The following is a 25,016-nucleotide window of genomic DNA, read 5'->3' as shown; positions in this document are numbered from 1 at the left end:
AGAGAGTGCTGAAATGAGCAGGTTTAAAAATGAACATATTGGGTTTTTTTTTGGTACACTGCAATGCATGTGGGAGTTGCACCATCTCTCAACTCTTGCATGTTCACATTGTGCTGTGCTCTGCAACGTAAAGGTGACCTCTGCTTTGCCTGGCGTATAGCTTAACAACCACATATCCTTCCGCTAATTTATAGGGGCACTCCAGAACAACATGAAAATATTGTATGCCAACTTATTTAGCTAAGAAGCTAGCCTTCTGGCATTCTCCTTGTGGCACCACTATCTGACCCCCCACCCCCCCACCCCCCCAAAAAAAAAAAGGACAGAAAAATGCCTGTTGATTTGGAATCCAGTGTGTTTTCAACTTTCTTTTTGACCTGACAACACAGTGCCTTTTGCTAGACTGAATAATATTGTTATAATATAGTCATAAATGAAGCCTGCAAACACTGTTTTCAGGCTTTATTCACACAGGTGCTGCTGTCAGGGGATTTGAAGGGGTTGACTGGTTGGGAGGTGGGGTATAACATCACATCATATACCAAAGGCCTTATAAACCCATAGTCATTTGGAATTGTTCTGTACTCTTTTACTGCGTACATTTGGTAAAATAAGTATTGAACATGTTACCATTTTTCTAGGTAAATATATTTCTAAAGGGGCTTTAGACATGACATTTTCACCACATGTCGGTAACAACCCATGCAATCCATACATACAAAGAAACCAAAACAAATAAGTTCAGAAATAAAGTTATGTGTAATAAAATGGAGAGAAAGGGGAGTGCAAAAAGGCACTGAAAGTCAAGACACCAGCTGAAATCTATCAGTAATTAGAAAGCAACCCTGCCCCTTGTCAGTGAAAATTAATATCAGCTGGTTCAGTCTGAACTGATGGCTTATAAAAAGGTGTCTCATCACCAAGGGGTCACACAAGAAACATCTCATGATGGGTTCACTCAAGACCTTCGCAACCTTATTGTTGAAAAACATACTGATGCCATTGGTTACAGATTTCTAAACTTCTGAATGTTCCAGTGAGCACTGTTGGGGCCATATTTACGGAAGTGAAAAGAACATCATTTCACCATAAACCGGCCACGGCCAGGTGCTCCTCCCAAGATTTCTGACAGAGGAGTGAAAAGAATTATCAGAAGAGTTGTCCAAGAGCCAAGGACCACTTTTGCGGAGAGCTTCAGAAACATCTGGAATTAGCAGGTATAACTGTTTAAAAGAAAACAATAAGTAACACACTCAGCTGCCATGGCCTGTATGCACGTTCTCCATGCAAGACTACATTGCTAAAGAAAAAGCATGTTGAAGCTTGATTAAAGCGGAGTTCCACACAAAAATGGAACTTCCGCTTTTTGGACCCCCCCCCCCTCCGGTGAGGGAGAGGGGTGCAGATACCTGTCTAAGACAGGTATTTGCACCCACTTCCGGCATAGACTCCCATGGGAGTCTATGCCTCTTCCTGTCCCTCCTGTCTCCTGGGAAACACACAGCTCCCAGGAGATAGCGGGGACCAGTTACGATGCGCAGCGCGACTCGCGCATGTGCAGTAGGGAACCGGGAAGTGAAGCCGCAACGCTTCACTTCCTGATTCCCTCACCTAGGATGGCAGCGGCAGCTGCCGAGAACCGAGCGGGTTCTCGGTGTCGCCTGCCGACATCGCTGGACCCTGGGACAGGTAAGTGGCCATTTATTAAAAGTCAGCAGCTGCAGTATTTGTAGCTGCTGGCTTTTAATATTTTTTTTTTTGGCGGTTTAGGTGGACCCCCGCTTTAAAGTTTACTGCACAACATTTAGATAAGCCGATGAAATACTGGGAGAATATAGTCTGGTCAGATGAGGCCAAAATTGAACTCTCTGGATGCCATAATACACACCATGTTAGGAGGTCAAATGGCACTGCATATCACCCCAAAAACACCCCAATACCAACAGTGAAGTTTGGAGGTGGGAACATCATGGTGTGGGGCTGTTTGTCAGCATACGGTACTGGCAAACTTCATATCATTGAAGGAAGGATGAATGGAAAAATTTAACAATACATTCTTAATAAAAAATCTTCTGCCATCTATCCGGATGATGAAGATGAAACAAGGGTGGACATTTCAGCAAGACAATGATCCCAAACACAAAGCCAAGGAAACTCTCAATTGGTTTCAAAGAAAGAACATAAAGCTGGTAGAATGGCCCAGACAATCACCTGACTTGAATCCAACAGAAAATCTATTGAAAGAACTAAAGATCAAATTTATAAAAGAGGCCCACGGAACCTTCATGATTTGAAGACTGTTTGTGTGGAAGAATAGGCCAAAATCACACCTGAGCAATGCAAGCGACTAGTTTCTCCATACAGGAGGCGTCTTGAAGCTATCAAATCTGTCAAATTGAATTTTGGGGCATTTGGAAAAAAAAACCAAAAAACTAAAGCCCACACAGTTACAGTCATATTGCACAATCAATTTTAGTTTTATCAACAACTATATAGCATGAGTGTATACCTAAACATACCATTTTGTTTGTAAGCAGTCAGGAAGGCCCTTTGTGCTGGTAAGTTTTTTTGATCTAAAACAGGAGTCTCCAAACTTTGGCCCGCAGGACCAATCTAGCCTGGTCAAGATTTTATCTGGTTTGCAGCTAAGGGTCAATGGCTTCTCACACAGGTCTTCAGGTCTGCCTATAGTCTCCATTTCTCTCCAACATCCATACCCCTTTTTCTGGTTTCTGGTGCAGGTTTCCCTGGCAGTGCTGCCATTGTATCATCAATTGGCTGCTAAGATGGCTGGCATCCAAACAACTAATCATCTGCTTGCCCCAGGATTCACTGGAAGGTAGCATTTCCTCTGTCCTAACCTGCTCTGCCTGCTGCTACAGATACATTCTTGGGTGGGCTCTCAAAATTCCTAGCCATGCCATAAGGGTTGACTTTGATAGGGATTCTGATGTAAGGGGGTGTTTGTTATGTGATAAGATGAGGCACTGAGATCTTGAGGAATGTAGAATTCAGCTTTATTTGAGTATAATAGCATACATGTGTGAGGACCCTGATGAAATCCCTAATGCATGGGTGCTCAACCTGTGGCCCTCCATCTGTTGCAGAACTACAAGTCCCATCATATCTCTGCCTTTGGGAGTCATTCTTGTTTAACTATCAGTCTTCCAATGTCTCATGGGACTTGTAGTTCCACAACAGCTGGAGGGCCACAGGTTGAGCACCCATGATTCTAATGTAAGGGGGGCTCTTATGTAAGGAGGAGCTTTAATGAGGACCCCGATGTAGGTTGTAAACTCTGATGGGGACTTTGATTTAAGGGTGGACTTTGATATGGACTGGGAATTTCTTTGTTTTTTTTTTCTAAAGTTCCCCCTCTCTTCACGTATTCATTAATTTACATTTTATTCATCTATGAAACTGAGTTTTATTGGTCTGTGAATGTTTGAAAAGTATACGATGAGCCCTTGTACTAAAAAGTTTGGAGACCCCTGGTCTAAAAGACCAAATCTAGGCTTGTGTGTTCCTAGGTTAGAACTAAACCAAGATTGATTTCCCTGGGCTTTTATGGCCATAATTAAATTACACTTGTAAAGCTGAGACAGTATTTGGCAAGCCATACATGGTTCGAATCTCGGCCTGTTCAGGAACTGGCTGAGATTCAAACTGTGTATGGGCAGGCTGAATGTATCAAGTTGTTTGATCGATCAACTTGGGTACAACTAGCATGCCGGGTTTCACCTGCGATTATCGCTAGCGGCTGCTATAATCACTAGCAATAATCACTGTATTCTCTCGGCAGGGATGGCTTCCCCCGCCCTCCCGCTGGGAGAAGACAATGGCCCAGCAGGAGGGATTCCCACATCAACACTGTCTGTGTGGATGGGGGAATCAAGCGTATTTTTATCCAGCAACCCATGGTTGCAGGAAAGAAATTCTGTCCGTGTATGGCCGCCTCTAGCAAGTCCTCTAGCAATCTTTAAGCTCCTGACACCAGTGATGCTTTAGAGATATGACAGTGGTGACACTTTTTTCACTTGAAGCTGCTTTTAACTATCTTGAACCCGTTCCTGTAACCCGACATTAGGTGGGAACATGATATTAGATATTGTGGAAAAGTGATGGATCTTTTATATGAATTGGCAAAAAAAATATTTTTCAAGAAAAGTATTTCTTGCACATCCAATGCAGAAATACAGGGGCAGTTGACAGTGACTTCTACTCCGATCCAGGGCTACAGTGGGAGGGGCTGAGAGGCCAGCATGCTGGTCACATGACCTCCCCGGCTGATGTCAGAGGGAGATCTCAGCCCCTCCCGCTGTAGCCCTGGATCAGAGTAGCAGAGCAGCCGGGAGTCACGTGACCGCCCTGAAGATATGTGAAAAAAAGGTATTTAGAGGCATTGATTTAAAAAAACACAGAGTGTGTTATTGCTGCCTACAAGAGAGGGCAAGGCAGTGAATCACTTATTTGGGTTACAAACATTTTAAGTACATAGCCCACAGTAATCTACATAAGCCAGCTAAAAATCACTTTACTTGCACAGACCAGTACCAGATGTAATCTGACTGGTAGGTACATGCAGTGCACTTTGCACTTTATTCCTTGGAGTTTTTATTGAATAGGCTTGTATGTATGCAGAATAAACAGACAATGAAATCACCTTAGCTGGCTTATACTAGCCAGTCCTGCCAATCAGTTTTGGTAGGGCTTCAGTAATGTAGGGAAAGCGAAAATCTGTTGTTATGTTAACAAAACTGTAATATTTTGCAGTTTACCAGCCGTTAGATGCGCTGGTTGCATAGGGGTGCAACCTTACCCTGGGCCTGTTCCACAATGGTCTCCCTCCTCTCCTCTTTTGCTGACTGCTGCGGGGCATATTTCAGAATGGAGAGCGGGGGAAGGGGCTGGTAAATATGTAATTTACGGGTGCCTTCCTTTTTTGATCACTCACTGTGTTCATGCATAACTGAAGCATAGTACACATCGTTTACTATGCTTCAGTTTGTGAATGAACAGGAAGTTGCTCGGCACAGAGCACTTCCCAATAATTCACTGGCCAGTGTAGAGTCTACAGAGAAAGGGACTGGGGAATCTCTGTCCCCAGTCCCTTTCCCCATCTCAAAAGTGAGACATTAGGGGTCTCTTGAGACCCTTGATTTTTCACCAAAGCCTCCCAATGGTGCTCCTAAAAAATTGTAAAAAAATAAAAAAAATAAAGCAAATTGTAAAACAATTGTCAAAAAATGTGTCAAATATAATATTAAAATAAAAAAACTACTGACACCATCCACTGCCCTACTGACACCAATCTCTGATCTACTGACACCAACAACTGTCCTACTGACACTGTCCACGTTTTAATACATTTTAAAATGTATTTATTATGCCCTGTACACATGATCGGACTTTCCGACAACAAAACCGTGGATTTTTGTTCGAAGGTTGTTGGCTCCAAATTGTTTTGCATACACACGGTCACACAAATGTTGGCCAACAATTACGAACGTAGTGACGTACAAAACGTACGTGATATCTCCATTACGAACGCTAGTTTTACAAGACCAAGCACTTCCAGCTTGTACTAGATTCCGAGCGTGCGTGGACTTTTGTCTGACGGACTTGTGTACACACGATCCGAAAGTCCAGCAACAAACATTTGTTGGCGGAAAATTTGAGAACCTGCTAGCCAACATTTGTTGGCCGAAAGTCCGACAACAAATGTTCGATGAAGCATTCACACGGTCGGACTTTCTGCCAACAAGCTCACATCCAACATTTGTTGTCGGAAAATCCGATCGTGTGTACGGGGCATTAGAGTTTATGTGTCTGTGTGTGTATGTATGTACATATGTTTGAGCTTTGGGGTGCACACCCTAATGCAGTGTTTCTCAACTCCAGTCCTCAAGGCGCCCCAACAGGTCATGTTTTCAGGCCTTTCATTATTTTGCACAGGTGATTTGATCAGTTTCACTGCCTTAGGCTCGGTTCACACAGGGACGACTTGTCAGGCGACCTAGTCGCCTGACAAGTCGCCTCCCGTTCTGTGCTATGGAACCGTTCTAAGGGGAGCGACGCAAGTCGCTCCGACTTAGAAAAAGGTTCCTGTACGACTTTGGGGGCGACTTGCATAGACTTCTATACAGAAGTCGTTTTGCAAGTCGCCCGGGCAGTCGTGTGCAGGTCGCCTCGGGGAGGCGACCTGCAAGTCGTGCCGCCTCTGGTGTGAACCGAGGCTTCGTAATTACCACAGCCGTTTCATCTCAGGGAAATCCTGAAAACATGACCTGTTGGGGCGCCTTGAGGACTGGAGTCACTACCCTAGAAACACTACCCTAATGCAATAAGCTGCTCACACCTATAGCTGGTTGCATTAATTTCTTTTTTTCCCAGGCATTACTTCCTTTTGGTTTTCACCTGTTGATCCTGCCAGTAGCACACTTCTTGTCCTAGAGTGACATCACCCACTCATACTGTATCTATGAAGTAGTAGCATTGTAATCCTAGTACAGGAAATGTGGCATAACTACAGAACACCTCCCCTTTCTTATCTCCCTAACATAGATAGTAGTTTACAGATGAAAAATGTGCAGGGCTGATAACATTGCTTGAGACAGCACTGTGCAATGTGCAGAGGAATGCATCAATTAACTGGATTTTTGGCAGGACCATCAGGTTGTTTTGCTTTTAGGCTAGGTTCACACTGCTGCAATCCGATTTTGACCTGAGGGCCAGAATCACACTGGAATCGCACCAAAGTAGTACAGGAACCTTTTCCAAAATTGCGCCGTGTTGATTTGTATAGATGTGAACAGGCACCATTAAAAACAATGCGATTTCCATTTAAAATGCAGATTAAACCAAAATAATCCTCTGCGCTAACAAAAAGTGATTTCCATTGTCATGCGATTCTGTATAACTTAAGCCACATCTGAAATGGCACTGGTGTGAACGGAGCCCTAATGATATATCTAACAGACCAAAAAAGCAAAGTTCATTTCTAGGGTTTACATACACTATAGAATTATAAACTAAATTACAATGGTAAATGCGTGAGTGATTTTTAAAAATAAGTTCTACAGCTAAGTAAAATACATGAATGCATGAGAAGTTTTGTTTTGTATTTCATGGCATTAAAAGGTGGATATTTCCCTAAAGCCCTTCAACAAAGGGGTTTCCTATTTCTCTATGGATGCGGAAAGCCCCTTCAAAGTGTTTATAAAAAATGATAAAAAATAGTTTCTAATCTCCAAAACTGACTCCTGGGATTTTTTTAGCCCTATGTAAATATAGACCAGTTAGTGCTAAATATAATCCTGTTCCAGCTTAAATCATATCTGGAATCTAACGTCTTTTCATTCTCTGGACAACTATAATGAATTAATCCCAAGGCTGGATCTCCCACGCTTAAGCAGCATCTCAGCTCGACTAACATGAGAGTTTTCTTCAACGTCCCTCATGTATTTTTTCTAGCAGAGTTATGTGATGGGGAACAGAGCATGAGAAAGAGGAAGAATCATTATTCATTTATATGGGAAAAACGTTTAGGTTTGGCATTTCACTCAGCCATCAGACTGGGATCCCGAATAAAAAGTGATACTTCGGCTAAACAACTAATTACAAAATTCAAACACCTATCCAGGGATGGCTTTGGTTGCTTTGCTTTGTGGATTGCCTAAAGTAGGGGTGTCAAACTCAATTTCATTGCCGGCTGCATCAGCATTATGGTTGCCCTCAAAGGGCCAGTTGTATCTGTAAGACTATGTATGCAGGAGTACGCGATGTACAGAGTGCAGAGTTCAGGAGTACAAGGCATAGAGAGTGCAGGGTTCAGGAGTGCGCTAGCTACAGAGTGCAGAGATCAAGAGTACAAGGCGTAGAGAATGCAGGGTTCAGAAGTACGCGATATACAGACTGCAGAGTTCAGGAGTGTGCTACCTACAGAGTGCAGAGATCAAGAGTACAAGGCGTAGAGAGTGGAGGGTTCAGGAATGCAAGCCGTAGAGAGTGGAGGGTTCAGGAATGCAAGGCGTAGAGAGTGGAGGGTTCAGGAATGCAAGCCGTAGAGAGTGGAGGGTTCAGGAATGCAAGCCGTAGAGAGTGGAGGGTTCAGGAATGCAAGCTGTAGAGAGTGGAGGGTTCAGGAGTGCAAGGCGTAGAGAGTGCAGGGTTCAGGAATACACAACATACAGAGTACAGAGTTCAGGAGTGAGCTACACACTGAGTGCAGAACTCAGGAGTGCGTTATGTACAGTACAGAGTGCAGAGTTCAAGAGTACAAGGCAAAGAGAGTGCAGGGTTCAGGAGTATGTGACGTACAAAGTGCAGAGTTCAGGAATGCGCTACATACAGAGTGCCGAGTTCAGGGGTGTGCTGTTTACAGAGTGCAAGGTTGAGTAGTGTGCTACATTCAGGGTTTAGGGGTGTGCTATGCAGGGTTCAACTCTCTTTCAGGGTTCAACTCTCTTTCACAGGCTGTCCACATCTCACTTCCACCCCTCCTGTTCAGCTTTGACCCCTGCACTACTCTCCCCTATCCCCCACCCCTGCACACATCTCCCTTCACAGCCCTCATCTCTTCACCCCAGCCCCCAATAGCTTACTCACATTTCATCTACCCGTCCTGGCTCTAGAACCTCTCGGCAGTGTAGGCTGCCCCCCATGTAAATGAGTAGGGGTACCTCAAGGCGCCCCTACTCATTCACCAAAAAGTAGTACAAGTGAGTAAAAACACAATAGTTTTTTCAAGTCCATTATTTAAAAAAAAAAACTGTCCCCCGGTGTAGATCCAATGTCAATCACGATCAACGCCGCCTGTGACCGCCCCCCCACACCCCCACGAAGGCTACCACAGAATGACAGCTCCGCCTCCTCCCGCTGCTAAATAATTGAAGGGGCAGGGCTGCCAGGGGACATCGCTGGGGGACCACACCCCCTTGTGATGTCATTGACCCAGCTTGGATAAGGTTCTGGTATGGATTTTAGGGGGGAACCCACATCTTTAAAAAAAAAAAATTTTAGCGTGGGGTTCACCTTAAAATCCATACCAGGCCCTTAAGGTCCTCGGGGGGGGGGGGGGGGGGCATTCTTTTCTTTTCTCAATCTTTTAGGCCTCTTCCACACGAACGATCCGTTCAGGTCTGACTGTCAGTTTTTTAGGCGGACCTGAACGGACGCTCCATAGACCTCTATGGAGCGTCGGATGTCAGCGGTTGCATATCCGCTGACATCCAACCCGCTCCGATCCGAAAAAGTGTAACGGAGGAAAAACCTACTTTTCCATCCGTCATCAGATCGGTGACTCTACGGTCCGTCTTCATCCGATCCCCCATAGGGGAGAGCGGCGCTCTGACAGGTCCGTCGCTGCACAATGTGCAGCGACGGACCTGTCATCTGCCTGCTTAGCTGGGATCGACGGAGCGATCCTCCGCTGAGCAGAGCGGGCTCCGTACACCGACACATCCGTGTGAAAGAGCCCTTATTGTGGTCAGCCAATTGTCTACATTCAGCTGTCAGCGGGGAATTTCACTGACAGCTGATGACTCGTCCATTGTTAAGGATGTGTAGGTCAGCTTTCTGGCCCCCTCCTTAACAACCAGCTATTCACTGGATGTTAAGAATGCCGGCGGATCCACTTTAAACAAAAACCTGCCAGGGAACCAGCGTTTAGCAGAGTTTAGGAGCTGTTTGTGTTTTTTCTGCCAAAACGCTACTTCTCCAGAATGTGCTGGCTGTGGGTTTTTTTTCTGCAACAAAATGCTGCTAAAAGCCTATGTGTGCATGAATACATAGGATAACATGCAGGGGAGTTTAGAGGCAGTAAAAAAAAGTTTGATGCCACTAACAGTAGTGTCAAACGTCTAGTGTGCATGAAGTCTTAAAATATATATATATATATATATATATATATATATATATATATATATATATATATATATATATATATATATGATTGATATATATATATATATATATATATATATATTTATCTGACAGATGTGCTAACCCCTTTCTTCCTATCCCCCGCCTCAACTCTACTAAATAGATTAAATGTTGTTTCTGTTTTTGTCCCCATTAAAGAAATATTGCATCACATGGAATATGTAAAAATGTCATATCAGAAATTACACTAAGATATTACTAAAAGAATTATAGTTCATAATATGAGGTGTTTGAAAATACACTTCACGTTCCATTTATTAACAGAAATTCTCATTACCTGGTGATGTTATATTCTGGGGGAGGCTGGTAACGTAGAATAGGAACTTCAGTCCTAGCTGGTTGGGAGCTTGGATAGGTCTTCACCATTTCATGCACCATTGGGTGTTGGTGTTCATTATAAAAGTGTCCCTGCTCCTGCATTTTATTCACAGGAGTTGGAGCCTGTTTGATTTTGTGAGGATAGTCTGGTGGGGGCCCCCTCTGCTCCATTTCCTTTCCTAAGTTTGGGACTGGAGACGGGACACCATTTTTTAAACCTTTAATACTACCAGAAGTAGAGGAGTGCTGTTTGACTCCGTTCCTTTCAAGTGACAACATTATTCGCTCACTTAGAGAGCGCACATGACCTTGTTTGAGTTCTTTAAGTGCTTCATCTTGATGAGCCTGTCCACTGTTAGCCCGGCTTACAGTTGCCCGGCCCTCCGTTTTAGATTTGTGATTAGCCACCACACCAGCGACATAAAATCCGGGTCCCATAGGTCCTGGTTGGCCTCTAAAGAACTGTGATTGAGCCTTGGCCTCCTCGTAGGTAGGTAGCTCCTCGTTGTTTTGCTGGGACTGAGAGTTCCTCAGGGTTTTTTCCATCACGGTGTTGTCCACCTGATGTTCTTGCCCCTGTGGTTCTTGCCGGGCTGACTGGCTGACCATTTGTGGGTCTTCTTGAGTGAGGTTCTCTGTAGAGGAAACAGAGCTGGTGGTCACGTTGGTTGGTCCTGTAGTGCCTGTTGCCTGGTGCTGAATAGCAAGGAGGTTCATATTCTCATTGGGGTTGCCATATCTTAGCTGTTCTTGGATCAGTCTATGAAGTACAGTTCCTGAAGTCACATCTTCAGAACCTCGCATTTCCACCTCTGATATCCTGAGAAAATTTTGAGGTAGGAAGTTGGACCTTTGTTCTTCTTGAAGATATGACAACCAAGAAAAGTAAAAAGTAAGTAAAAAACATGTGCAATACAATACAAGTGTATTTTCTATACTAATTTGAGCATTGAATGGCAAGAGCACATGTACTTATAGCAAAACTGAACTAAAAAGGGGTTCCTCATAGTCAGCCAACAACAAAAAGAAACCTGTACTTTTTACTAGCAGTTGTCATTCTTCTAACTACCTGGCCTAGAATATATGGCCACTGTAGTATCTAACAGTTTTACAGAATGGAGCTACTGCTCCATTCAGAAAATCTGTTACTTTTAATCAGCTCCCACAGTACTGTAAGTGCCAAACATCCAGCACTAAGACTTAAAGAGGAGCTCCACCCGAAAATGGATCTTCTACTTTTCGGATTCCTCCCCCCCTCTGGTGTCACATTTGGCACCTTTCAGGGGGAAGGGGGGAGCAGATACCTGTATAATCCAGGTATTTGCTCCCACTTCTGGGTATAGATCACCGCAGTTGATTGTTGAAAATTGTTTGAAAACGGTACACATTAAATGAAAATTGTTCATTCTGTTCCTGTATGAGAAAAATGTTGGAGTTTGTCCCTTCATGAATTTTTGTACGAAAAGTCGGAATCGGCTGTTGAAAGTTGTGTACACACTATACGAAAATCGTATGAAAGTTCCTCAGACAAAAATGTTTGCCCGATTTTCTTATAGTGTGTACAAGGATTAAGTAGTAGTTCCGGCAGTAGTACACTGATCATAGCAGGTTGCTCTCTGTACACTTCCTTCATTCAGAAAGACCTTGTATTCTTTTCATTGAATACAAGGCTTTCTGTGATTGAAGAAAAGGGAGATTGTGACACCCCCTCCTCCAATTACACAAAAGAATTCTGAAAGTGTACAACAACGAGCAACCTGCTATGATCTGTGTAGTACCATTGAAATTACAAGTCTTAGTGCCAGGCATTCAGCGCTTGCAGTACTGGTAAATATAAGTTTGCCAGAACAAAGTAGCAGCCAAATTTGGGACAGGCATCAATAGACAGAATTTAATTTTACACAGCAAATTATCCAAAACTGTTTTTTTTTTTACCCCCTGGGGTTCAGCTTTAAATATTTTCCTATTACTTTCTAGAGCAGCGAAACCTTGACATCCTGCCAGCCAGTGTTAATTTTGTTGTCAAATTTTGATTTAGTTTTAGTCATAGTCTTTTGATTAAAATGCTATTTTAGCTTTAGTCGTATTTTAGTCATCTGAATTGTTTTAGTCATATTTTAGTTGACTAAAACCTCCACAACATTTTAGTTGACTAAAATCTAATGGGTTTAGTTAAATTGTAATGCATTATTTAGGCATTTCTCTAGAATGTCCAAACTCATTATATACTCCTGTAGTAAAAGTCTAATAACATGTTATTATTTATGGTATTAAGGTTTAAACATGCACTATGGACACAGTTAGCCATTGTAATATATAACCAGTGTTTCTGATGTCAAATTTCAATTCAGTTTTAGCCATAGTCTTTTGATTAAAATCCCATTTTAGTTTTAGTCGCATTTTAGTCGACTAAAATAGTGTTATTTTTGTTGACGAAATTAACACTGCTGCCAGCCCTTTTCCCAGATTGCATTTGCCAGAATGCAATCTGGCAAAAGTTAAAGGACAGTTTCAAAAATATTTTTGAGAACTTTGAAAAGCGCATGTTTCCAGATGCAGATTATGCTGAGATGTCTTCAATTAAATTAGATTTTGAATAAAGACATCAGAATATGGTGGCAAAAATGTACTGAACTTTTGGACCTTCCTCATATAACGTATGGATTTCTTTGCATCAAGACAACCAGACAATACAGCTCTTTATTATTAAATAACCCCGTACCAGTTTGTTCTCTTGTGGAGTTCCCAGCTTCAGTTACCACAGTGGGCTGGTCATTGTTGTCAATGTACACTGGACGGTCCTGATACAGGTAGCCACTTTCCTCAAACTGCACACATAGACCGTAGTAAGGAGGGAGCGCACCTGAAACAAGAACACCATAGCTTTATTTAACATCTTTATCTCGCCTGGAGTTAAACCCAACAGACACTTGGCTTTATTTCATTTTATAAACCTGCCCCATGAATATTGCCAGTTACTATTCACAACTTCATCCACTAGGACACATCTTAAAATACGGCACTGCTAAATTGGCCATTTATAAGGCCAACATTTGCCAGATGTATGACCAATGATGATCTAAGTATCTCTTTAAATAATCTAGTCTTGTAGGTGTTCACATCAGGACATAATGATGCCCAGAAATACTCACTAATGCACCTACATTGGAAATTTACTTTCTTGAAGAAAACTGTGCAAACTATTTGTGGACACCTGCCGATCACGCATATATGAACTTGTTGGACATCCCATTCCAAAACCATGGGCATTATTACCTAGTTGCCCCCAACCCAGCTATCACAGCCGCCACTCTTCTGGGAAGGGTTTCCACAAGATTTTGGAGTGTGTCTGAGGAAATTTGTGTCCATTCAGCCAAAAGATCATTTGTGAGGTCAAGTACTTATGTTTTTAGAGAAGAGCTGGGTCTCCCCCGTCCTGCCTACATAAAGATATAACACACTGTTCTGATTACTCCCAAAAGAGGTCAAAGGATTAACATCAGAGCTCAATGCAGGCCACTCACATTCTTGCACACCAAGCTTGTCAAATCATGACTTTATGGACCTGGCACAGGACAGTGGCATAGTCATAGCGAAAGAGCCTTTTCCAACTGTTGTCATTGGGTTGGAAGTAAACAACTGTATAAAATGTCTTTGTGCACTTTAGCATTAACACTACCCGTCACTTGAACTCACGTGCCGGAAATGGAACTTATTTGAAACGGTTAAATGGATGAGTTTACTTCCACTTTAACAAACAATGGTACTGTGCTAACAACCGCATAGTTTTGGATGGAATGGGCAATGGTTAAACTCTTTGTCATCCTTTTTCCTTCTACCTGTATCTCATGGGAGATATTTCCCTTCACTTCGAAAGCCAATGGCCCGGCTGCTGTATCTGAGCCAATGAAGAGGGAGAGAGCAGAGAGAGCCTCAACTCTTGTGCATGTCGCTAGATTGAGATCGGGCTCAGGTAAGTATTTAGAGGGAACTGCTGGAGGAGCTGCGTGCAGAAGGTTTTTAACCTTACTGCATAGAATGCGGTAAGGTAAAAAACCTTCTGCCTTTACAACCACTTTAACTGTATCTGAGCACCACAAACTGAACATGCTATTTATTTCATTTTGATATCCAAAGCAAACTCACCAATCTATTCACCTCCATGGTTTATTTTGTTGAGAAATCACTTTGAGCCCCATCCCTCTAGCATTTCTAGCTGCAGCCATCTCCAGTAAGGGCAGATGATTCATGTAGCATTTACTTCCTGGAATACATCTGCCCTTATCTCAGACATGCGCCTGCTGAGGGTGGTTAGCTGAGAAAACCTCTCCTCCCCTCATCAGGAGGAAAAAAATGCCCATGAGGACTCCTGAGATGCATGACATTATTTTGGCCTAAGCCAGAAACCAGGAAACAACTGAAGAAATGTACAAAAAAATAAATAAAAATTAAAACAAATACCGGTAATTATAATATACAGTGCCTTGCAAAAGTATTCACCCCCTTGGCTTTTTACCTATTTTGTTACATTACAGCCTTTAGTTAAATTTTTTTTAATCATATGTGATGGATCAGAACACAATAGTCTAAGTTGGTAAAGTAAAATTAGAAAAATATATATCAGAAACAAAAAAAAATGAGAGTTGGCATGTGCGTATGTATTTACCCCCTTTGTTAGGAAGCCCATAAAAAGCTCTGGTGCAACCAATTACCTTCAGAAGTTACATAATTAGTGAAATGATGTCCACCTGTCTGCAATCTAAGCGGGAGATTTACTAAAACTGGTGCACTCAGAATCTGGTGCAGCTGTGCATAGTAACCAATCAGCTTCTAACTTCAGCTTGTTCAATTAAGCTTTGACAATAAAACCTGGAAGCTGATTGGTTTCTGTGCAGAGCTGCACCAGATTTTGCACTCCCCAGCTTTAGTAAATAACCCCCTGTCACATGATCTGTCATTACCTATACAGACCTTTTTGAAAGGCCCCAGAGGCTGCAACACCTAAGCAAGAGGCACCACTAACCAAACACTGCCGTGAAGACCAAGGAACTCTCCAAACAAGTAAGGGACAATGTTGTTGGAAGTACAAGTCAGGGTTGGTTTATAAAAAAATATCCAAATCTTTGATAATCCCTAGGAGCACCATCAAATCTATCATAACCAAATGGAAAGAACATGGCACAACAGCAAACCTGCCAAGAGACGGCCGCACACCAAAACTCACAGACCGGGCAAGGAGGGCATTAATCAGAGAGGCGGCACAGAGACCTAAGGTAACCCTGGAGGAGCTGCAGAGTTCTACAGCAGAGACTGCAGTATCTTTACATAGGATGACAATAATCCGTACGCTCCATAGAGTTGGGCTTTATGGCAGAGTGGCCAGAAGAAAGCCATTACTTTCAGCAAAAAACAAAACGGCACCTTTTTGAGTTTGTGAAAAGGCATGTGGGAGACTCCCAAAATGTATGGAGGAAGGTGCTCTGGTCTGATGAAACTAAAATTGAACTTTTTGGACATCAAAGAAAACGCTATGTCTGCCGCAAACCCAACACATCACATCACCCAAAGAACACCATCCCCACAGTGAAACATGGTGGTGGCAGCATCATTCTGTGGGGATGTTTTCCAGCAGTCGGGACTGGGAAACTGGTCAGAGTTGAGGGAAAGATGGATGGTTGGTGCTAAATACAGGGATATTCTTGAGGAAAACCTCTGTGTGTGATTTGAGGCTAGGATGGAGGTTCACTTTCTAGCAGGAAAATGACCCCAAACACACTGCTAAAGCAACACTTGAGTGGTTTAAGGGGAAACATGTAAATGTGTTGGAATGGCCTAGTCAAAGCCCAGACCTTAATCCAATAGAAAAACTGTGATCAGACTTAAAGATTGCAGTTCACAAAAGGAAACCATCCAACTTGAAGGAGCTGGAGCAGTTTTGCAAGGAGGAATGGGCAAAAATTCCAGTTGTAAGATGTGGCAAGCTCATAGAGACTTATCCAAAGCGACTTGGAGCTGTGATAGCCGCAAAAGGTGGCTCTACAAAGTATTGACTTTAGGGGGGTGAATAGTTATGCACATTTACTTTTTCTGTTTTGTCCTATTTGTTGTTTGCTTCGCAATAAAAAAAAAAACATCTTCAAAGTTGTGGGCATGTTCTGTAAATTAAATGATGCAAATCCTCAAACAATCCATGTTAATTCCAGGTTGTGAGGCAACAAAACACAAAAAATGCCAGGGGGGGGTGAATACTTTTGCAAGGCACTGTACCTTCCTATATATTTACTACGGCCAGTCACATAAGGCTTAAAAAGAGTTAATGTTGATTGAGGCCGGGTTCACACTGGTACGACACGACAGTTGTACCACTTTGGATCCGACTTTGCCCTGCGACTTGAAGTTCACAATGCGTCTGACTTCAATGAACAGGGATCCGATTTTGATCCCCGACAATACCAGGCACTGTGTCTGGTATGAATCTTTAGGGGAACGCCACACAAAATGTAAAAAAAAAAACGGCATGGGTTCCCCCCCAAGAGCATACCAGGCCCTTCAAAGAAGAGGGGAGAAGAACCGGCAGAAGACATCAGTGGAGGAGGCAGAAGAACCGGAGAGGGAAGAAGAAATTGGAAGAGACGACGGAACTGCCTTAAAAAATTACTTTTTTAAGTAAGGGTCTGGTATGGATTTTGGGGGGACCCCACGCCATTTTTTTCAGCGTGGGGGTTCCCCTGAAAATCCATACCAGACCGAAGGGCCTGGTATGCTCTCGGAGGGGAGCCCATGCATTTTTTTTTGGCGTGGATTTCCCCTTCAAGACCCTTTAGAGCACAAGTTGCATGCCAAAGTTGGGTCAGTTAAGAAGGCGATCCGACTTTGATCCGACTTCAGTGATATTCAATGGGCTGAAGTAGGATCAAAGTCGGACCAAAGTAGTGCAGGGAGCATTTTCAAAGTCGGACCGACTTGTGTCGGACCAGTTAAGACGGCTCTGATAGGGAAACATTGATTTTCACACGTCATGCGACATGAGCTCCCAATGTTGGAGCGTTTGTCATACCAGTGTGAACCCGGCCTGAGAGTTTAGTTCTGCTTTAAAATTTAGTTTTTTTATCAATTTCTATTATGTTGACAAATAGAGACTGCTAATATGTGTGAGGTACAGGGGTTCTAACCTTCCCTACTCCAAGCATAACATGAAAAAGTTTTTGGTTTTAGATTAATTATCAAGTTTTCGAAGTCAGATGGAAAGTCAGCTTTAAAGTGTAGATAAACCCTGAACAGTATAAGACATTTGGGGATTGTTCCTCATTTAAAACCAACATGCATCTACCTAGAACAGAGCACTTATAAAAGATGCATACTGTGCGGCTGCTCGATATACAGCTTACTAAACCCTCTGGCTTTTCTGCTAAGATGGAATCTCTGCAGAGAGAATATTGATATGCGTGATCTCAGATCCAAATATAAACTAAATGTATCTACTCGCTGAGCATGAACGCTAACACATATATTATAAATAATAATAATGCAATCCATAATAGCAATAATCAAACATAATTATACATAACAGGATTTCTATGTGTACAATAATAGCAACCAATTCACAGTTATATTAAAAGTGGGTGGCCCAGAAAGACCCAGCAATGTGAAGAATCATGAAAGGGGGAAAAGATGGTAATTATATACAACAAGGAAAATGCAAAGCAAAGACTTTATAGGCATAGAAAAAAATTAACACAATAACTAGGTGAGAATTGGGTCTAGTAGGGTTCCCTAGTGAATAAAGGGGCATTTCCAGCTGGTGGAAGTGTAAAACTATAGTGCAAGACAACATCTCTCGCCCCTTTATCAACATGGCAATGGCATTTAAAATTCTGTTTCCTTTACATCCTTTTATTTCAGGCTCAGCGATGTCATCACTGGGTCTCTGTGCTTCATTTAATGCAGGCAGATCATGGAAGGGGTAAGCCAGGGAGAGTTCAGCTGGGTTGGAAAGGGCTAGATCAGCCATTCTCAACCAGGGTTCCATGAAACTCTAGGGTTCCCCCAGAGGTTGCTAGGGGTTCCTTGAGCTGTGGCTGATTGACTTGCTTTTTGATGGTGTCTGCATAATTGCAGGACTAATACCAGTTGGCAAGGTCAGTAGCGTGGTCCAATTCAATCATCTATTTAGCTGTCTGTAAGGGTGGCATTCTGACCAACACTGCAAGTGATGGATTCTTCCTACTGACCACTAATATAAGAGGCATTTTTGCTATTGACCTCTGAGTATAAGTTTTAGATATAGTCACCTGACAAGAACTCTTAATTGGATCAAGCATGCTCAGGGGAAGGGCTGGGTTGAGCTAGAACAGGATTTTTCACAGGTGCCTCTGCAAACCCTTCTGATGCAAACTGTATTGCTACTGCCAAGCATCAACCCCCTAATTGGAAACAGTCTGCCTTTCCAGAGCCCCCCTCTACGTTTAACTCTTTATTCCCTGTTATTGGAGCTCTAGATTTCACCCCGGGCTTGACAGATCCTAAATTCAAAGCTTTTCTATTTAACCAATTTAAAGCTGCCGCTTTGCCCAGGAAACTCACTGGAGCACTATAGAAGACATCAGGAAGATGGTTTCACCCCCATTGGATTACTGGAGAGCCAAGCAGATCCATCATTACTTGACATCCTCTTCTTGTGGGGGTGTCCCAAGAGACTCGATCACCACTTTTGAGGAATACTGTCTGGACCCATCCCCTCTACATCACGCTCTACCCAAAACTCATTCCATCCTCTCTAAGCCATCAGAAGGCTATGTGCCACTGTTTATACGAAAGTGGGAATGGGAATTAGATTTGACATTTACTGATGAACAACAAGATCGTATTCTGCGCTTTGCCCACAGCTCCTCTATAGCAAGTAGGCTTCAAGAACCGGGATATAAAGTCTTGACGCAATGGTATAGGGTCCCTACCCTCCTGCACAGGTTCTACCCTGCAGTCTCAATAACGTGTTGGCATTACGAACAAGATGATGGTACAATGCTACATATTTTCTGGACATATCCACATATCCGCCCCGTCTGGGACTCAATTCAGCATCTGGTCTTCAAGTTGACCGATATATGCTTAGAGCAGGGGTATTCAAACTTTCTAAGCAGTTTACTGTACTTCAAACTTTAATGGGGCCAGACTGTGGTCTTCAGGAGTAGAAAAGATCTCAAAGGCAGTGGGAAAAAAACAATGCCCCGTCTTTGGTGTCAGTGGGAGGAATAGTGCCCCATCTTTGGTGTCAGTGGGAGGAATTGTGCCCTATAGTTGGTGTCATTGGGTCCTATTGTTGGTGTCATTGGGATGAATTGTGCCTCATCGTTGGTGTCCCTGGGTCCCATTGTTGGTGTCATTGGGAGAAATTGTGCCCCATCGTTGATGTCACAAGGAGGAATTGTGACCCTTCATTGGTTTCATTGGGCCCCATTGTTGGCATCATTGAGAGAAATTGTGCCTCATTGTTGGTGTCTTTGGGAGGAATTGTGCCCCATCCTTGGTATCATTTGGAGGAATTGTGCCCCATCCTTGGTGTCATTGGGAGGAATTGTGCCCTATCCTTGGTGTCACTGGGAGGAATTGTGCCCCATCCTTGGTGTCATTGGGAGGAATTGTACCCCTTTATTGCTGTGGGGATTATGCCCCATTGTTGATATCAGTGGATGAAATAGTGCCCCAAGGGCTGGAGAAAAGCAAGCAAAGGGCCGCATCTGGCCCCCGGGACTGCAGTTTGGAGATCACTGGCTTAGATAATAGGCCAGAAACGTGTGTAATTCACCTAACCCCACTATCATGGTGTAGATACAAGAGATCCCTTATGATCCACTTACTGAATGCAGCAAAAATCTGCATCCCTCAAAAACAGAAATGCTCAGATCCCCTAATGGCGGGGTGAATGAAATTGCTAAAATGGAACGTTCAATGGCAGCTATGAGGCAGAAAGAAAAAAAAGTACCGCAAAACAAGGTACGATTTCCAATACTCCAGTGACTACAGCACCTATGTGTCCTCCTTGCTTCTTTAGCAAAGTCAGCCAGAGATCACAGGTAAATAGAGATGTTAGAGTAGATGGTGTGGGTTGTGGCGTGCTGGTCTGGCCTCTGGAGTCCGGCTGTACTACCACCTTCACTTCTCTCCACCCCTTCCCCCTTTTTTTTCTTCCACGTCTTCCGCTATCAAGTCTTTATTACCAACTAACCTTTACAACTGTATAGCAGGATGCGTCACTGTGTGTCAGTTGGCGGTAGCCTGACAGAAACTTGGAGCACTATTGTTGACCTTTGCTGAGTTTCCTTTTTTTTTTGTTCTAATTGTTTCCTTTTGTTAAAGTTCTGTTTTAGGAACACTGAAAAAGTACACAAGCAAGACTCTGCATAGGAGGTAACTCACTCACTAATATTTTCACAGCATACAGATACGATACAATTTTGTATTACGGAAGTCTCCCCCAATGAGTGGCTACCTTTGGTTTACATATCGAACAAGCTTTATCCACATTTACTGTTTTGTACCTTCCAAATGCTGTGATTCATTCTACTCTATAAGCATTGTGATAACTGTACCTCTGAGCTGTGTATTATTATTTACTTTCTGTAAGATTTATTGTCTTGCTGAATTACGGAATAAAAATGTAACTTTAACAAAAAAAAAAAAAAGATTTATGCCCCGTACACACGGTCGCACATTGATCGGACATTCCGACAACAAAATCCTAGAATTTTTTCCGACAAATGTTGGCTCAAACTTGTCTTGCATACACACGGTCACACAAAGTTGTCGGAAAATCCGATCATTCTGAACGCGGTGACGTAAAACACGTACGTCGGGACTATAAACAGGGCAGTAGCCAATAGCTTTTATCTCTTTATTTATTCTGAGCATGTGTGGCACTTTGTGCGTCGGATTTGTGTACACACGATCGGAAATTCCGACAACGAGCCTGCTCTCAAACTTTGTGTGTCGGAAAATCCGATGGAAAATGTGATGGAGCCTACACACGGTCGGAATTTCCGACAACAAGGTCCTATCACCCATTTTCCGTCGGAAAATCCGACCGTGTGTACGGGGCATACGAGTAAAGAAAGGGTACGCATTTGGTAAGTGGTGAAGCAAGAGGACCCAATCATTATCTTTTCTAAGAAGAAAAGGGAACAATTCCCATATTGTGGTCATTCTAAGGATGATCATTGACTTACGATAGTGGTCAACCATTTTTGTCTATGTCAATGTCTATGATTCACTTTCTCTCTTTGTCCTGGGGACCACTCCAGGACAAGAATAGACAGGACAGATCTCTTTGAAGAGATTTTCTCTCACTTCTGGTTGCGTCACCAAGTCAGGGGTCAAGCATAGGAAAACCTTCCCAATGGGACACAGACAACAAAACAGGGAAATGAACCATTCTTTAGGAAAAAAAAGGTCTGCCTTTTGATATTCTTTAAAGTTCCTGTTCACCTTTAAAGTATATCTAAAGGCAGAACTTTTTTTGCTTTGGAGGTTTTGCATATCATAATCTGTCAAGGTCTCGTACCCCAAAGAAGTTATATACTCCCTTTCGGCAGCAGTTTTCTTTCCTTTGAAATTTAAAATAGGATCACAATTTAATAAAAAGAAGCACTATAGTAGAATGCTGTGGAATGTCTGAATGCACCATCCAAAGACAGAACATGTTTATGAGAGGTTCACTGTTATGGTTTTTCCATTGTAAGAAGGTTTCAGATGGGCCATCAGTTAGTGCAGTGCTTCTGTCATGACAGAGAACTCATAAATGAGCAATAAAAGTGAGAGATTTGAGCTCATGGGGCCATCTGAATGAAATATGCTGAGTTGCTTATCCCAAAAAAGAGACTGAATACATTTTTATACACATTGCAGTTATATTCACTTCTTAATGGAAGGATGATAAAGGAGATCTCTGGATGAAGTCAAATAAATGCTTAGATGCTACTGTCAATTTTTTAAAATCATAATAAGGTCGTGTCACCAAATATAACTTATCCTACAGCAACTTGTCACAGTAAGATACTCTATCATTCACCATCATACTTCCATTTACAAACCCCCACATATGGATATGTTGGTCTTTCTGCCTGGCTTTTCATCAGTCAAGGCAGCACCAACATCCGTTAGGTAATGTACAATGTCTTTGCCACATTTTTCAGGGAATAAAAGATGAGTAGAGTCATTAGGACTTGATATTTTAATCCATATGATAAGTTGGCATTATAGATGTTGTATTTGGTATGTTGACAAGGTGAGGGTAGGCACATCATCAGGGGGTGACCATTCTGTGGCATTTTGTTGATGTGCCCACAGAACCAGCAGAATACTTAGAGCCCTTGCACACTGGGGCGGGGGCGGCGTCGGCGGTAAAACGCCGCTATTATTAGCGGCGTTTTACCGTCGGTATGCGGCCGCTAGCGGGGCGGTTTTACCCCCCGCTAGCGGCCGAGAAAGGGTTAAATACCACCGCAAAGCGCCTCTGCAGAGGCGCATTGCCGGCGGTATAGCCGCGCCGTCCCATTGATTTCAATGGGCAGGAGCGGTAAAGGAGTGGTATACACACCGCTCCTTCACCGCTCCGAAGATGCTGCTGGCAGGACTTTTTTTACCGTCCTGCCAGCGCATCGCTCCAGTGTGCTTTCACACTGGGATGACAGCAGCGGCACTTTCGGGGCGGTTTGCAGGCGCTATTATTAGCGCAATAGCGCCTGCAAACCGCCCCAGTGTGCAAGGGCTCTTATAGTCAAGTTTAGGGGCTTGGATACTCCTAGTTTCTGATCAAGGGAAACTACAGAAAATGCTAAAGTCAAAAGCACGGCTGAGGATCGATTGCCGGAGGAGGTAGTTGGACAACAGCAGAGCTCAGAGCTATGTAAAAACCATCTGACAATGTACAAAGACCGAACAGAGAAATGTGCATGTATTGCAGGAATTTACTGTATTTGATTTTATTTTTACCCAGACAGATTTGGGAAGGGTTAAAGGGTCACCCTTATCACCCCTGTCAGATTTGTTTTTCGCCATCTGTGTCCCATTGCAGAGGTTTCTCTTTACTTCCTGTCCCATAGCCAAACAGGAAGTGAAAAGAAATCCCTGCAAATTAAAGGAATTCCTTGGGGACCCCCAGGTCACCAGAACTTGTGTCCTCATTAGAAGATTTCCTCTATTACTTTTCTGGGGACAACCCAAAATTTGGGATTTTCTTTTACTTATAAAGATAATGGTTAACAGGACAAATAGAGGGTGAATCTCCCTAATGGGCACAGACATCAATAAAATCTGGTAAGTGTTCTAAACCCTCTTCACTCTATCCAAAAAAAAAAAAGTTCTCCCTTTTAGTTATACTTTAACTCCTTCGTGCTAACGCAAATATGTCGCATCACCCTGGTACCGTTTTTTATAGCCGACGATCGGCTTTGTTGTGATATCAACCGATGCGGGTAAGCAGCCGCTCAGCTGTTATCCCAAGCAGCAGGAGGGGATGTCCCCCCCTTCTGCCACCTTCCGCAGTTAGCCCGGACTCTCCCGTCCCACCGGGAGACCTGAGGGACCAGCCGTCATGGCTGGCCGAAGACTCGAGCGAAGCCGGAATCGACTTCGATCGGGTCTCGGATCTAGTAAACTGGAAGCGATGTCATGACATCACTTCCGGGTTAACTGAAGACTTAAAGGGGCCAAATTTAAAAAAAATTACAGTATTCAAAAGAGCCAAACTTGGCATTTTGTCTTATAGACCCCAGATCTCTCCATAAAGAGTACCTGCCACTGCCTATTACTGTCACAAGGGATGTTTACTTGTGACAGCAATAAAAGTAATCAGATTTTTTAAAAAAGGGACAGTGTAAAAAGAAAATGAAATAAATAAAAAAAATATATATTTAAAGCGCCCCATCCCTCCATGCTCGTGCGCAGAAGCAAACACATACGTAAGTCGCGCCTGCAAATGTAATCATGAAGTATCGCCGCGATTGTTAGAGCAAGAGCAATAATTCCAGCACAAGACCTCCTCTGTAACTCTAAACTGGAGATTTTTAAGTACTGTAGTTTGACGCCATTCCACGAGTGTGCGCAATTTTAAAGCATGACATGTTAGGTATCTATTTACTCGGCGTACCATCATCTTTCACATTATACAAAAAAATTGGGCTAACTTTACTGGGTTTTTTTTATTTCATGAAAGTGTATTTCTTCTAAAAAAAATTGCATTTGAAAGACCGCTGTACAAATACAGTGTGACACAAAATATTGCAACGATCGCCATTTTATTCTCTGGGTCTCTGCTAAAAAAAATATATATAATGTTTGGGGGTTCTAAGTAATTTTCTAGTAAAAAATATGGATTTTAACGTGTCAGAAAAAGGCTTAGGCATAAAGGGGTTAACTACATCCCACCCGGGCTATAGCCGAATGATGGCTACAGCTCAGGCTCTGTGATGGCTGAGTTCTCCGGACTCAGCTATCACAGATCGGGGTAAAGGGCCAGTCACAGCAGCCCTTTACCATGTGATCAGCTGTGTCCAATGACAGCTGATCACAATGTAAACAAAAGCCGGTTATCGGCACTCCTTTCCTCATGCTGGGCAGGAAGGGGGTAAAAGTTCCCAGCAAGCAAATGGTTAAGACCCCTGTCAATTTATTGTTAGCGGTAAGTGTTTATTTTTTGCAGGAAGTGTCCATTTGGGGAGATTACCCTTCACTTCCTGAGACAAAATAAAAGTGAAAGAAAA

At 43.0% G+C, this 25,016-nt stretch overlaps 1 protein-coding gene across 3 annotated transcripts in view; it reads right to left on the bottom strand.

Annotated features, from left to right (window-relative positions):
* AMOTL1 (angiomotin like 1) overlaps positions 1-25,016 on the bottom strand; it is a 201,245-nt gene that overhangs the window by 80,028 nt on the left and 96,201 nt on the right. For 2 of the 3 annotated variants that reach the window (XM_073613021.1, XM_073613023.1), the window contains 2 exons: positions 12,983-13,123; positions 10,220-11,120 (listed from right to left, as the gene is read on the bottom strand). In XM_073613021.1, coding sequence (XP_073469122.1) covers positions 10,220-11,120; positions 12,983-13,123 — 1,042 coding nt within the window. The remainder of the gene's footprint in view (positions 1-10,219; positions 11,121-12,982; positions 13,124-25,016) is intronic. The other variant, XM_073613022.1, reaches the window with a different exon arrangement.

The sequence above is a fragment of the Aquarana catesbeiana genome, linkage group LG02 (genome assembly GCF_042186555.1).
Source record: "Aquarana catesbeiana isolate 2022-GZ linkage group LG02, ASM4218655v1, whole genome shotgun sequence".
Classification (NCBI taxonomy): Eukaryota; Metazoa; Chordata; class Amphibia; order Anura; family Ranidae; genus Aquarana; species Aquarana catesbeiana.
The sequence above is the reverse complement of the archived record's forward strand: the minus strand, read 5'-3'. Positions and strand labels throughout refer to the sequence as shown.